At 54.5% G+C, this 11,774-nt stretch overlaps 1 protein-coding gene across 1 annotated transcript; it reads right to left on the bottom strand.

Annotated features, from left to right (window-relative positions):
• Positions 1 to 1,791: 1,791 nt before the first annotated feature.
• Positions 1,792 to 8,875, bottom strand: DES (desmin). The gene is made up of 9 exons (XM_065930503.1): positions 8,207 to 8,875; positions 7,172 to 7,232; positions 6,956 to 7,051; positions 6,675 to 6,836; positions 6,378 to 6,503; positions 5,738 to 5,958; positions 4,410 to 4,453; positions 2,803 to 2,885; positions 1,792 to 2,585 (listed from the first exon to the last, which is right to left on the bottom strand). Exons 1-9 carry the CDS (start codon positions 8,782 to 8,784, stop codon positions 2,544 to 2,546), a joined length of 1,413 nt encoding a protein of 470 aa, XP_065786575.1. The 5' UTR covers positions 8,785 to 8,875; the 3' UTR covers positions 1,792 to 2,543.
• Positions 8,876 to 11,774: the final 2,899 nt, after the last annotated feature.

The raw sequence follows: 11,774 nt of genomic DNA on the forward strand, positions 1-11,774 counted from the left end.
GAAGGAGCCCCTGAAGAGGCAATGTGTTCTTAGACCCCAGAGACATTCAAGCGGAGCCTGAGGACAGCTGGTCAAGATGTGGGGCAAGGCCCCAGGGGGGCAAGTCATGGCCTGGGGGCCTTTGAGGTCTGGATCTGCCGGTCTAGAGTCCTCCACTCTCTCCTTCTAGTGACCAGTCTGCACCTAAGCCTTTTTTGGGAAGGTAGGGAAGCCTCTAAGCCTTTCTCTGACCTCATGTCCCTTTATCCTTGGTGGGGTAGATGAGTGCTGGGAACTCATTCAGGGGGAAGAGCAAGCTGAGAGACTCCGGAGGTTACTCACAGATACACATACACCACCACATCCATGTGGACCCACCTCACCCAGGAGTCTCTCTCACACAGAGAGGAGCTCAGATTCCAGGGCCCCCCATAGGCTCAGGATAAGAAGGTGCCACCCGCCTCGATCCCAGTGTGCACAGGAAATGCTCCTGCTCATTTCTCTTGGGGGTCCACCACCGGTTGATTGGGGGGATGGAGTGTTCTAGGGCCTGCAGGGTTCACTCTGTTAGAGGATTGGGGGGAAAGGAAGGGAGGGTGGGGGACATGAGGTTTAGCCCCAGATGCTCCCAAGGCAAGATGGATAGCATACCTTGAAAAGGGGGTCCTTCCTGGAGCCCTGGAGGGAGGGACCACACAAGTTATGGGGGGAGCCTGGCAACTCATGAGCCAGGGCTGCATCCAAGAAGGGGGAGGAGACACCAGAAAGGCTTTTGGAACCTTCTGAGAAAAGCCAGTTAGGAACAGCATACTAAGGACTTTAGGACTAAATCTCTATTGGATTTACTTCCCTTACAAAATGTCCGAATTTATCATGCTTGTGATCTCTACCCTCTTCCTGCTTCTGAGGGGTAACCTCTTAAATCTGAGGGGTGGTTGGAAGACAGAGACCTACATGGATCTATCAAGCTTCCTAAATCTCTGATCCACCTGGAATTTATTTTTTGGAAGGAGTGAAAAGACAGATTTCACCGCTGCCCCAGTCCGTAGCTACCATGCCCAGTACTGAATAATTAAGGTTTCCCCACAGAAACCTTTAAGATATATATTAATGTTTTATTTTATGATTTTCTGGGTTTTTTTTTTTTTATATGTCCCACATTCCCTCCTATCTTCCCAAATTCTCCCAAAATTTCCCTTTGGTATTTTAGTTAAGATTGTATTACACTGAAATTATAAGCTAACATAGGGTGACTTGACATCTTTAGAGCAGTGAGTCTTCTTCTCCAAGGATGAGATAGAGCTTTCTGTTTTTCTTAACAAGGTTATTTTTCCTGAATTGGCCTTTGAGCTTCGAAGATGCAGGTTTAGTGGGAAGAGGGTGTAAGCTACCTTAGGCAAGGACTACAGGAGCCCTACTTCAGAGCAGTCCGTGGGGGCAGTCCTGGTAATGGGGCCTAACAAGAGGTATGTGTGAGTCCCCAACAAAAGCTTCCCCCACCATATGCTACACACATACAGCCAGGTTGCAAGGCTCTGGGAACCGAAGGGGTGACAGGCCCTGGGGGACAGTCTGGCTGGGTAGTAGGGCAAAAAACACAGTCCACCTCAAGAGGTGATACAAGGAATTTCCTGGTGGTCCAGTGGTTAGGACTCCATGCTTTCCTTGCAAGGGCATAGGTTCGATCCCTGGTCGGGGAACTAAGATCTCACATGTTGTGTTATGTGGCCAAAAAAAAACCAAAAAGATAGGTAGTGCGACAGGGCTCTCAGAGAAGACCTGGCAGTCAAAACAGCAGGGGCCGCACTAGGCTTGTGCTTAACTTTTTATTGTTTCTGTTCAGAGCCCCTGCAGCAGGGAAGGGGCAGGCACGGGGAGGTGGCTCCCCTGCCACCTGCCTGAGACCGCTCTCTCCTCTCTCCTCTTCTCTCCAGCATCTCGCCCACCCTCTCTCTTTCTGCATCTCCTGCTCCCACATCTGGCACCTTCGGGGGTTCTCTCTTGCAGCCCCTGCTTTGTAAGCCCACCTCGGGAAAGTACGGGACCATGGGGTCAGTCTCAAGCCCCCCAGTCCCCACGGGGGTCTATGTCCCCAGTTACCTGCCCAGCTTGCTAAGGATGCTGCCTTTCTGACTCAGGCTGGGGAGGGGGCAGTGGGGAGGTTCACAGGGCTTGACCTGACCCTGAGGTGTTCCTACGTCCTGCTCTGGAGTCCTCTCCAAAGCCACACGCTAGAGCCTGAGGTCATGGAGGCGGGAAGGGCAGTGTCTTGGAGGTGTCTTGGCTCCAGCCTCGCCCTGCCCAGCACACTCCAGGGGCGGCCCAGGGCCAGGCCCCCTCACTTCAACATCCAGACCTCACACAGCAGGGGCTTCCTGTGCCCGGGAGGGTTGGGCCATGTCCCCTGTGGGGACCAGGAGGGGTGGTCGCAGTGAGCAGGGGTCAGAGGCTGTGAGGGAAGCACTGTGGCTGGGGGTGGTGCCCTGGGACGGAGGGAGGCTGGCTTTAGGAGGCAGTGAGGACAGAAGTGAGCTCGGTCTCCGGTGGCAGAGAGGTCTCTGGCTTTAGAGCACCTCATGCTGCTGCTGTGTGGCCTCACTGACGACCTGGAGGGGAAGAGAAACCCAGTCTAACCCAGGGCTGGCCGGAGTCATGACCGGATGGAGTCACGACCCCGGGACGCCTCGCTCCAAGCGTGGCAGACCCCTCTGCCCCCAGGCAGAACCAGCACAGCTGGTAGAAGACACCTGGCTGACAGTCGCCCCTAGACACACCCCACAGGCCCCCCACCTCAGGGGTAAGGGGACCAGGCAGACCACTCACCTCCCCGTCCCGGGTCTCGATGGTCTTGATCATCACCGTCTTCTTGGTATGGACCTCAGAACCCCTCTGCTCGGGGCTTGTTTCTGTAACAGATTCATCCACACACTCAGCCTGACCCAGGCCAGGCCTGGGCTGTTACTGTGGCTGGGAGTCCCCTGGTCTCACTGGGCAGAGCCCGGAAGACGCCCACCCCCTCAATATGGGCCGGTTACTTTTTCAGCAAAACATCTTCACCTGTCCTGGTGCCCAGCACCCAGTAGGTGGCTCTGCAGACCCAAGGGGCTGTCCCAGGGCTGAGAGAAGACGAGAAGCCAACAGGTGTGCTTGAGGTGTTGGCAGGTTCAAGAGGGTGAGGGATCACCTAGGCCCCAGGCCACCCAGCATTCCACCCCCACCGACACCCCTCCTCACTCCCTCTCCACCCCTGGTCCCCGGGAGATCCCTGCAGGGATCTGTACCCTGATAGTTAGGACCCTAGAGCCCAGAACCAAGGCACCCTTTTGAAGGATCTCATGTTTCCCAGCCCCCTTTGTCTCCGGATGAACAACTTGATGTCTTAATGAAAGAGAAATGGACAGGAATCAGTCACTGATGTATTGTGCGGATGGCCAGTCACTTGCCCCCCCATGCCTCAGTTTCCCCACTGTGAAATGAATGGTAACAGCGGTACTTGCCCTGTCATGGCCCAGAACTATTGACTTGAAAAAGCATTAAGCGATTTTAAATGCAAGGCTCACACTTGGTATCTGCATAAACTGCTAACCGAAAAGAGCCATTCTGAGTTTTATTGGAAGGGTCAAATTTAGGTCCTTGGTGTTATGAGTTTGGTGTTCATAAATCTCCTTAGCAGTCAGCCAGCCTGTGATGAACATTGCAGCTCGGTGGAGCACGGCATGTATTTTTTTCTGATGGAAATGAACATCGAATATATAAAAGATTTGATCTAGGAAAGGCGAAGCTGCCAAGGACTCCAACTTGCTTTCCTAATGTATCATTAGAGCGTGTTTTTCTGCTCTCCGGGGTTGGAAAGCCACTCGATCTGCATATTACTAATGTCAGAATGGCAGAATGCCCTAGGAGTTCGTTCTTTTAATTGTTTGGCTTTGCTAAGGTTTGGCTTCATTTTTTAAAGCAAGCACCCAACATCTTGCTCCAGAAAGCTGGAAATATTCAACAAGCAGCTGGAGGGCAGTGGGGGATGCTTGGCATCTTATCAAACAGACAGGAAGTGGTGGGTGCCTTGTAGCTCAGGTATAGGGTTCTAGATGCTTCTGCTGCCAGGTCCCCAAGGATACTGCTAGTACCTCCTCAGAATTTGGGTATATTAGAAAAAAGAAACTGTTGGCCACTTAATATTCCCAGAAGATGCAGGGGACATGGTCATACATTACAACACTGTGAAATAAAAAAATAAAATAAAAACCTTCCTTTGTCAGAAGATGCCTCTACCTAAACTTCCCCATTCTCCTGTAGCAGCCCCCTTTCTGTTCCCCAGACCCCAGTCCTTTCCCTATGGTGTACCCTCCCCTCCTGGCTGGCCTTGGGCAGGGCCCATGCTGGCCTCCTACCACAGACGCTCCAGCCTCCACTTGCTAACACACACTCACCTCGGAAGTTGAGGGCAGAGAAGGTCTGAATAGGGAGGTTGATCCTAAAAGGAGAGAGACCAGGCCCCCAAAGGGTTAGGACCCTCCATCTCTCTCATCACCACCCCTCAAAGCTTGCCCTGATCCTCTGTAAACACCATCCTCAGCTGTCCCAGTCCCACTGACTTCAACACTGCTTGGGGCATGGGGCCAAAGGCCAACTTGAGCTGTCCCAGGAACTGTTCCTTCTGGAAGGAGCACCCAGTCCATCTCTGACCTACTGGTGTGACACCAGGACCCCCACTGCACCCTCCACTGTACCCGGTATCTTTCTTGCCCTTGGCATTGCAGGGTGTATCAACAGGAGCTGTGGATGACATCCACTGCATGTGCCCACCCTCCAGTCAGTCTAGGAATCTCTGGTCCACTCACATGAAGGCAAGTTCCAGGAACTGCCACCCCTGTTTATGCCTAGAGCTGGGAAAATGCAATGTGACCTTAGCTAACTTAAGGGGTCATTATATGTGGATATTAGTCTACAGTATCTGAAATCTTCCTCTCTATAAATCTGCATCTAAACATGTCAGCTGATTTTTTTAAACTTCAGATTTTATGATTGTTGTGAGCATCAGTGGGCATCATTTTGTTGAGTAAATGACCTGTTTTGAATTGACATTAAGTTTACATAGTGAAATGTACCGATCTTTACAGTTCAATCCAGTGAGTTTTGATCAGTGTCTACATCCAAGTAACCACCAGTCCAAATCAAGATAAAGAACATTTCCATCAACGAAGAAGGTTCCCTTGTGTCCCTTTTTGGTTGTATGGTGTTTTTGTGTCTAAAGTTGATTTGTTCTGAGCGTGTCATTGCATCTTTTCCTGTGAGCATATGTGTGTGTGTTCATGTGCGTGTGTGTGCACCCTCTGAGCATGAGTCTCTGCACCTTCTCTCCTAGCCTATCATGTCCCGGCTCCATTTGTCTCTATTCATCTCTCTGTGCCCCCTCCCTTTCCTTCCTCATCACTCCCGGTTCTGCTTCTATCTCTCCCTTGACTGGCAGTGATGTTTTATTACTAGTTGCTGAATATGGTTTTATGCTGCTGGCTCTTAATTCTGAAGGTGGATGTGGGAATACTTATATTTCTCTTTTTATAAAAGCTATTAATTAAATCACTTTTTACCCAGGTGGCTTTGGTTAATTATCTGTAAGTAGCAGAGTGGTGGCCTCTTGTATAATATTGTTTCTAGATCTTGTGATGGTGATCCTGAGCTCCGCTTCAAGGCAGGAAGGGGCCCTCAGCACAACCCCCTCCAGGACCCCACAGTCAGCCTCTGCCTTGCCCCTCACCGGCTCTCCTCGCCCTCCAGCAGCTTCCGGTAGGTGGCAATCTCCACATCCAAGGCCATCTTGACATTGAGCAGGTCCTGGTACTCGCGCAGGTGGCGGGCCATCTCATCCTTAAGGTGTCGGATCTCCTCCTCCAGGCGGGCGATGTTGTCCTGGTAGCCGCTGGCCTCACTAGCAAAGCGGTCCTCCAGCTCCCTCATCTGCCTCATCAGTGAGTCGTTCTGCAGGGGAGGGGTGCCCAGGTCAAAGATGGGCTGTGCTGGCGGTCGGGGGGACAGGCAGGGCCCAGGATGGAGAGAGGCACAGTCTATGGGCTGCGAGGCACCCCAGATGGCCAAGCCTAGGACTTGTCAGAGTCCTCTGAGCCAGGGAATTCGGAACTCAAATGAAGCCTTACGTGGAATCTCAGAGAATACAGCTGATACAAGGGAGCACGGCTGCCCACCCTCCCTGCCTCCACGCAGGAGTCCCACGATTCCTGAGAGCATTCCCCTGCCCCGGGAGTCCACCTGTCTGTTTCTACCCCTGTGGTAGATATGAGGAGACAGAGGCCCAGAGAGGGTGTGTGGTGAGCCGGAGGTCATAGACTGTGAGCCGCAGATGGGAAGGGCTGGGCCAGGCGAGGTGGGCAGGGACTCACGGTGCCCTTGAGGGCGTCGATCTCGCAGGTGTAGGACTGGATCTGGTGGCGGTACTCCATCATCTCCTGCTTGGCCTGGCGCAGCGCGTCATTGTTCTTATTGGCTGCCTGGGTCAGGTCGGACACCTAAGGGCAAAGAGAGAGGGTCCCTGAGATGACAGGGAGGATGCAGGATACCAGAAGGGGTGGGCAAGGAAGCACGGAGACCCCGGGCTCACCCTCCTCCCTAGGGATGGAGCCATAGGAAATACCTCCAAACCAGGAATGAGGGGGGCAGAGGGGCCGCCAGAGTCTCACCTTTGACTTGTACCATTCCTCGGCTTCCGAGATATTCTTGGCCGCAATGGTCTCATACTGAGCACGGATGTCCCTGAGGGCAGCTGTGAGGTCTGGTTTCGACATGTCCATCTCCACCTGGACCTGCTGTTCCTGAAGCTGGGCCTGTAGCTCGCGGATCTCCTGCAGGGTATGGCTAGGCTTCAGTCCCCAACCAGCCCCCATACGCAGCCTCACACCCCAACTCCCAGAGTCCAGCAGCAGCACCACCCACTCCAGCCACTTTCACCAGGGCATAGTACCTCTTCGTGCACTTTCTTAAGGAACGCGATTTCCTCGTTGAGAGATTCGATCCTGCGCTCCAGGTCAATTCGAGCTAGAGTGGCTGCATCCACGTCCTGGGAAAGGTCAAGCGAGAGGGAGAGGGACACTGATCACCCGGGCAGGGCAGAGGGAGACCAGGCGTGACATAGAGGGGACAGAAGGGGTAAGGCAGCTGGAGACCCAAGAGGACTCACGGCTCGGAAGGCAGCCAAATTGTTCTCCGCTTCTTCTTTCAGCTGAATTTCCTCTTGCAGCCTGGCAGACACAAGCAGAAGGACAGACAGATGGTGAGGATCAAACGGGCTGGGGAGAAGACTGACTGGGGGCTGCCCAGGGAGTGGGCTCAGAATAGAGTGAGGAGGGACCGCCCACACAGGGAGGGGACAGGAAGTGGCTCCAATCTCTGCCCTGGAACCACACCCTGGGAGTCCGAGTCCTCCCTAGTTTGTGACCTCCCTGGGATTAAGAACCGCGTCTTATTTTATCCACCTCAGGGTTCTTATTTTATCCACCTCCAGGTTCCCGGGCCCCAGCCCCAGCCTGGCCCATGTAGGTGCTCATTTAACGTTTGTGACCTGGGTGGTAAGACAGTGATCACTTGGGCAGAAAAGCAGGACCCACCAGTATTTGCTCTATTCTTGCTGCCTGAAGCACAGGGAGCCTGGTGGAGCCCACAATCAGTCTTCCAATCTGTCTGAGGGCTGCAACCTCCCACCCCCACTCACTCTCCCCTTTCCTCCAGCTTATCCATCCCTCTCTGTAAAGCTTAAGTCTGGCCCAGGGGTCAAGATCCCCTCTCTACCCGGAACCACAGGGCTTCATCACAGATGAACTGAGAGCTACTGCTGGCCCCAGATTTCCTTGTCTCCTACCAACCTGTCCCCTCCCTCCCACTGCCTATGGGCCTCCTTTCTCCTTCCATGTGCCCACCTGAACCAAGAAACATCACCCCAGCATCTTAAGATGCTTTTAAGAAGCACCTGGTCTCCCAAGGTCGCCCATTACCACTCCAGGATGTCCCCAAGAAAATTGGGACCGTAGCCTAGTCTGCAGCCTGAGAGCACAGGGAGAGAGAGGCAAGGCGTCTCTCCCCCCTCTCCCGGGAACACAGCTAGACCACCCTGACCCTGGGTACGACGGGATACTGACCACTGGACCCAGCCCCAGGCCTAGCCCGTGCCCGGCCCCTGGAGCGGGAGGGGGTTCTGGGGGCGCTCGCGGGTGCTCACTTGGCCTTGAGCCGCTGCAGGTCGTCCAGCAGGTTGTCCCGCTCGACGTCGACGCGGGCGCGCTGGTTAGTAAGCACCTCCACCTGGCGCCGCAGCTCGCGCAGCTCCTCCTCGTAGATCTCGGCCACGCGCGTCGGCTCCCGGCCCTTGAGCCGGTTCACCTCGGCGGCAAGCGCCGCGTTCTGCTGCTCCAGGAAGCGCACCTTCTCGATGTAGTTGGCGAAGCGATCATTGAGCTCCTGCAGCTCCACCTTCTCGTTGGTGCGCGTGGTCAGGAACTCCTGGTTCACGGCATCCGCCAGCGAGAAGTCCAGCAGCTCGCCCGCGCCGTAGGAGGAGGGCACGCGGGTCGCGCCCAGCCGGCTGGCCCGCAGCGCCCCCAGGCCCCCGGCCCCGCCCGACGTGCGCGACACCTGGTACACGCGGGATGTCACCGAGCTCGAGGAGCCCTTGGTGCCGAAGCCCGCGCGCGGGAACACCGGCGAGCTCAGCGGGGAGCCGAGCGGGAAGCTGGGGGCCCCGCCGAAGGTGCGGCGGTAGGACGACACCCGCTGGCTGGACGAGTAGGCCTGGCTCATGGTGGCGGCGCGGGCGAGGCTGGGCGGCGCGGAGAAGGAGGCGGCGGGCGGCCGGCCGGAGAGTGGATGTGGCGAGGGGAGACGGGGCCCCCGGCCGTCCGCACTATTTGTATCCCTCCTGACATCAGCCCCCGCCGCCCCTCCCCTGACAGCTGCAGGATCCCGCTGTCCTGCCAGGAAAGGGCGGCCCCTGGCGTGGGGGCGGGGAGGCCAGCTCCCCCCGCAAGAGGCCTGAGCCCCTCAGCGGGCGGCTGGGTGGGGGCCCCTGCGGGATGTGGGAGAGGCTGGCGGACCTAGGAGGGCAGAGGATGGGCAGGCCTGCCAGCCGCTTCACCGGGGCGCAAGCGTGTCTGGAGGCCCCGGCCAGCCCCCTTTCAGTCTTTGGGTGCCTGCCTCCTCCTGGGGTGGTCAGGGGAGAGAGCTGGGGAGAGGCTTCCATTTAGTTTGAGGGGTTTCTTTTGGCTCCAAGGAGATACTTCGGGTCATTTCCTGAAGAGACAAGGCCTATTTCCAAGACAGTCTCCAAATCACCTTTTTTTTTCCCCCTTCTTTTTTTCTAAAGATTCTCTGAAAGTGGCAAACATTTAGGAGGGCTCAGGCAAAGACCAGGAATGCCCCAGCCAGGCCTAGTGGAGGAGGGTCTCTGACAGGCAGGGAGGGTGGGAAGGCCTCCCTGGGGCAGGCAGCCATCCCCACTGGAGCCCACCTTCTCAGGCATGTCCACTAGCACCTGCATTCCAGTTCCCAGCCTCAGTTTCCCTCTGGATTGCTGAAGGCCCTTTTCCACCCCACCCCTACCAGTGAGGGTGCAGCCTCAAGTTTATAAACAGCAGGGTGATTTCCAGAAAGGGCCTGGTAGGCTCTCAGTTTCCAATTATAACAATTATAACTGTACACCCTCACCCCCACACGGCCAACTTCTCTGGGCTTCTATCCCCCTGAGCCCACCCCACCCCCTCTCTGATTCATCCCCCTTCCTCCCCCACCCCCACACACCAGGGGTTTCTGTTTTGTCAGGAGCCTCATGTCAACCCAGCCATCTCGCTGGCAGCAACAGCTGCCAACCCCAAATACCAGAGCTGGTATTTATAGAGGAGAATGCATCAGTCCGGGGAACAAGCACACAGGAGAGGCGCTCTTGGGGTGGGGGGGGGGGTACCTGAGGAGACATGGGTGTCAGATGGTGGAGGAAGGGTTGAGGTGATGAGCCCCAATCACTTCCCACCCACTTCATGCTCCAGGCCCCCAGCAGAGAAGCCCCGAATGGGGCTTGTCCATCCCTTCACAGGTCTCCCCCTTACTACAAGGCACTGGCTGACCCCTAAGGACATTTCCGCTTCTCCATGAATATTGGCTGTCTCTCCATACCTCCACCTGGCACTATTCAGGTCTCTCATAGGCCCGACCCTTTCGGAATGCAAAGTTTGGAAATAGAGGTCTGGTCTTATCCTAGCTCTGCCATCACCTGAAGATGTAATTACAAGCAGGCAAGTCCTTCCCTTCTCTGAGTCCTCACTATAAAGTAGGAATGGTCACCCTGGCGGTGTCTACCGGCTATGGGTTTGAAGAGGCTCAAGTAACAATATGCAAATAATACTACCTTGTGTATTCTGAGCACCCACCATGTGTCACTCTGCTAAGCACTCCCCATCCATGATCCCCAATTCTCTTGACACCCCATGTTGCAGCTCAGGAAGCTGAGGCAGCCTGATTTCAGAGCCCATGCTTGTCCCCAGGGTATGTGTGAATGTGCCAGGTTAACTGCAAAGAGTTTTGTGGCTGCCGTCTTTGCAAAGCCCTTTCACATTCAGTTTCTAATTTTTATCCCAGAGACAAGCTTATGAGGTGGGTGGGGAGTTCCAGATATTCTTATCCAGCCTTCGAGTCAGTGCAAGCTGTTGTGTTCTGGTTATTTTTGTGTCTCGTCTCCCATACTAGATTGTAGGCTCCTGGAGAATTTTTGGGAGACCATGTGACTCTTTTGCACGTCCCTTTGGACAGGCAGCACTGTCCTTGTTCAAAGTAGCCTGCAAGATTTCTTTCCCATCCCCTTCTTTTGTTAACAGATGCTGCGTGCACACACACACGTCCATGAGACACACCTGTTCATGAGTGGACAGGTGATCCCAGCCACTCTTATAACTGCATCCCTCTGACTGCAGCGGTTGGCTCAAGGGGCAGGCCTGGACCTGACCAGGGCCAATCAGAGACCCACCCTGGAATTTATACACAGAACTGGGATTACTAAACTGGAGCCTCTGGCAACCATGTTTCCTGCCCACTGGGGAGGTCTTTCTGGCATAGGAAGAAAAAGAGGTCAGCATGCCGGGAGAAGCAGAGACACCCAGAGAGAAGGAGAATGTGAGGCTGGAAGTCCTAAATTCCATCTCCTGGGACCCCGGTTCTTCAGTTCTCTATTTTGTGAGCTCCCTCAGTATCCTTCCTGGGTTTGGGGCCAATAAACTTTTCTTTTCTTTTTTTTTAACTGAAGAGACTTGGTATTGGCTACTGCCATTTGTAATCAAAACAACCCTGGCTAATATGCTGTAAGGAGACTGTGCGCCCATTTCCACAACACTAAAGAGGCCAGAACACTTTTGGGACTCCTCTCTGTGAACAGTCTCCAGACCACATAAGGAAATTGCCCTTTGGACCAGCCTGAGGCCTCAGTTCCTTAGTGAAATGAGACAGAAAGCAAATAAATAAATTATACCATCTATTCTCTAGTCAAAATCAACATCTACCAGACTTGGCTCTGAACCACTTGGAGCTGTTTCCAAAATGTGGTTCCACCCCTAAGGATTTGCTACCATGGAGGGCAGCAAAACAACACTAGAAGGCTCGGAGGGCAGGTGAAAGAGGAGCATTCCAAAGCATGTTCTGAACCAGGCAGCACCACTGAAGTAAGGGTTTAGACTTCCCTTGGGACTTCTTAGAACTAGACATGCTAAAAATAATGATAATTTATCTGGATGGGTAATGAACTTAGC

The sequence above is a fragment of the Muntiacus reevesi genome, chromosome 3, assembly GCF_963930625.1.
Source record: "Muntiacus reevesi chromosome 3, mMunRee1.1, whole genome shotgun sequence".
Lineage (NCBI taxonomy): Eukaryota > Metazoa > Chordata > Mammalia > Artiodactyla > Cervidae > Muntiacus > Muntiacus reevesi.

What these genes read in the sequence shown, in the direction of transcription:
- DES (XM_065930503.1), bottom strand. Translation starts at nt 8,784, where the DNA reads ATGAGCCAGGCCTACTCGTCCAGCCAGCGGGTGTCGTCCTACCGCCGC. An exon ending in ATTTGGCTGCCTTCCGAGCC is followed by an intron (nt 7,052 to 7,171) that starts GTGAGTCCTCTT and finishes GACCTTTCCCAG; the next exon opens with GACGTGGATGCAGCCACTCT. An exon ending in TCGACGCCCTCAAGGGCACC is followed by an intron (nt 5,959 to 6,377) that starts GTGAGTCCCTGC and finishes CCTCCCCTGCAG; the next exon opens with AACGACTCACTGATGAGGCA.